The 1724-nt window shown below is 37.5% G+C and overlaps 2 protein-coding genes across 2 annotated transcripts in view; both read left to right on the forward strand.

Moving 5' to 3' along the window:
• The window catches only part of LOC102814322 (olfactory receptor 8K3-like), an 897-nt gene extending 674 nt beyond the window's left edge, over window positions 1-223 (forward strand). The window contains exon 2 of the mRNA XM_006878133.1: window positions 219-223. Coding sequence (XP_006878195.1) covers window positions 219-223 — 5 coding nt within the window. The remainder of the gene's footprint in view (window positions 1-218) is intronic.
• A 19-nt stretch (window positions 224-242) lies between these two features.
• Window positions 243-1190, forward strand: LOC102814702 (olfactory receptor 8K3-like). Its single transcript, XM_006878134.1, has one exon. It carries the CDS (start codon window positions 243-245, stop codon window positions 1188-1190), a length of 948 nt encoding a protein of 315 aa, XP_006878196.1.
• The last annotated feature ends 534 nt before the right edge of the window (window positions 1191-1724 follow it).

The following is a 1724-nucleotide window of genomic DNA, read 5'->3' on the forward strand; positions in this document are numbered from 1 at the left end:
TGGTAACCAGTTAGCTTTCTTTCTCTCCATCTTTTCCTTTCACCATCTCTCTGTCTCTATGTCCATATGCTTTGTTTGTGGGTGGTGGTTTATCTATAAATACCAATATTAAAAAGTTTGAATCTGTCTTATTCAGTGGGTAAACTGGGTTTGTATACTAAAAACATACCTGTTGACACTACATAAAAGTTATTGATTCTTCCAATGTCTCTATCCAGAATAGGTTTCCTTATAGTCTTCAGATGGATAAACACAATACAACAATACTGAATGAATTCATCCTAATGGGAATCACAGACCACCCTGAGCTGCAGGTTCCATTGTTTGTGCTGTTCCTCATCATCTACATGATCTCAATGGTGGGCAACTTGGGCATAGTCATCCTCACCATGGTGGACTCCAAGCTACAAACACCAATGTACTTTTTCCTCAGACACCTGGCTATCACGGATCTTGGTCACTCAACAACCGTGGGACCCAAAATGTTGGTGAATTTTCTTGTGGATGAAAATAGAATTTCTTATTATTTTTGTGCTATACAGCTCGCTTTCTTTCTCGTGTTCATTGTTTGTGAGCTTTTCATTCTATCAGCCATGTCCTATGACCGCTATGTGGCTATATGTAACCCTCTGCTCTATGCAGCCATCATGTCCCAAAGGGTATGTCGAGCACTGGTGACAATCCCTTATCTCTACAGCACATTTGTTTCACTTCTGGTCACCATAAAGATTTTTAACTTAACCTTCTGTGGCTACAATGTTATCAGTCATTTCTACTGTGACTGTATCCCCTTATTATCTTTGCTCTGCTCAAACACACACGAAACTGAATTGATCATTCTCATTTTAGCAACTTTTGATTTGATTTCATCCCTTCTAGTAGTTCTTGTCTCTTACCTGCTCATCCTTATCACCATTCTCAGGATGAACTCTGCAGAAGGTCGGCGCAAGGCCTTTGCTACCTGCGCATCCCACCTGATAGTGGTCGTAGTATTCTATGGGACTTTGATCTTTATGTATGTTCAGCCCAAGTCCAGTCATTCCTTCAACACTGATAAAGTGACTTCTATATGTTACACTCTGGTTATTCCCATGTTGAATCCCTTGATCTATAGTTTGAGGAACAAAGATGTAAAATATGCCCTACATAGGACATGGAAAAATATACGCAATATATTTTTTAAAGTTTGATGAACGATATGATTCCTATAGTACATTACTAGCTTTGTACCCTGCTCTGTGTGCCTACAGAAAAAAAATGTAGTAAGCACATATATATTCAACATATATTGAAAAATTACCTTCTGCATGTCCGTCACTATTCCAAATGCTGTAATTGAGAAGAAAAGAACAGAAACTTTCTCCTTTCCTGAAGGATTGATATTTATCATAAGCTTAGTAATAAATAAATTCTATAGCATGCACGGTAGAATGTGTTGAAGACCACAAATCAGGCAAATGAATAGATATTCTGAATGTGAGTGGATACTGAATGTCAATGGGAAAAAGCACTTAGTATAAAAGTAGAGTTACAAGATTCTAGTGTTTCTTTTTAAAACTATTAGAATAAACTTTGTAATGTCAACCTGTGTGTGTGTGTGTGTGTGTGTGTATTTATTTAAACCCTTGCTTTCTGTTTTAGCTTTCAAAGTATTGTGGTGTGTATTAGATTCAGGCCAGGTTGCAAGGAATCTCAGTGTAGGTGGATGATTTGCAATATTCGAT

Source organism: Chrysochloris asiatica, unplaced genomic scaffold, assembly GCF_000296735.1.
Source record: "Chrysochloris asiatica unplaced genomic scaffold, ChrAsi1.0 scaffold06750, whole genome shotgun sequence".
Lineage (NCBI taxonomy): Eukaryota > Metazoa > Chordata > Mammalia > Afrosoricida > Chrysochloridae > Chrysochloris > Chrysochloris asiatica.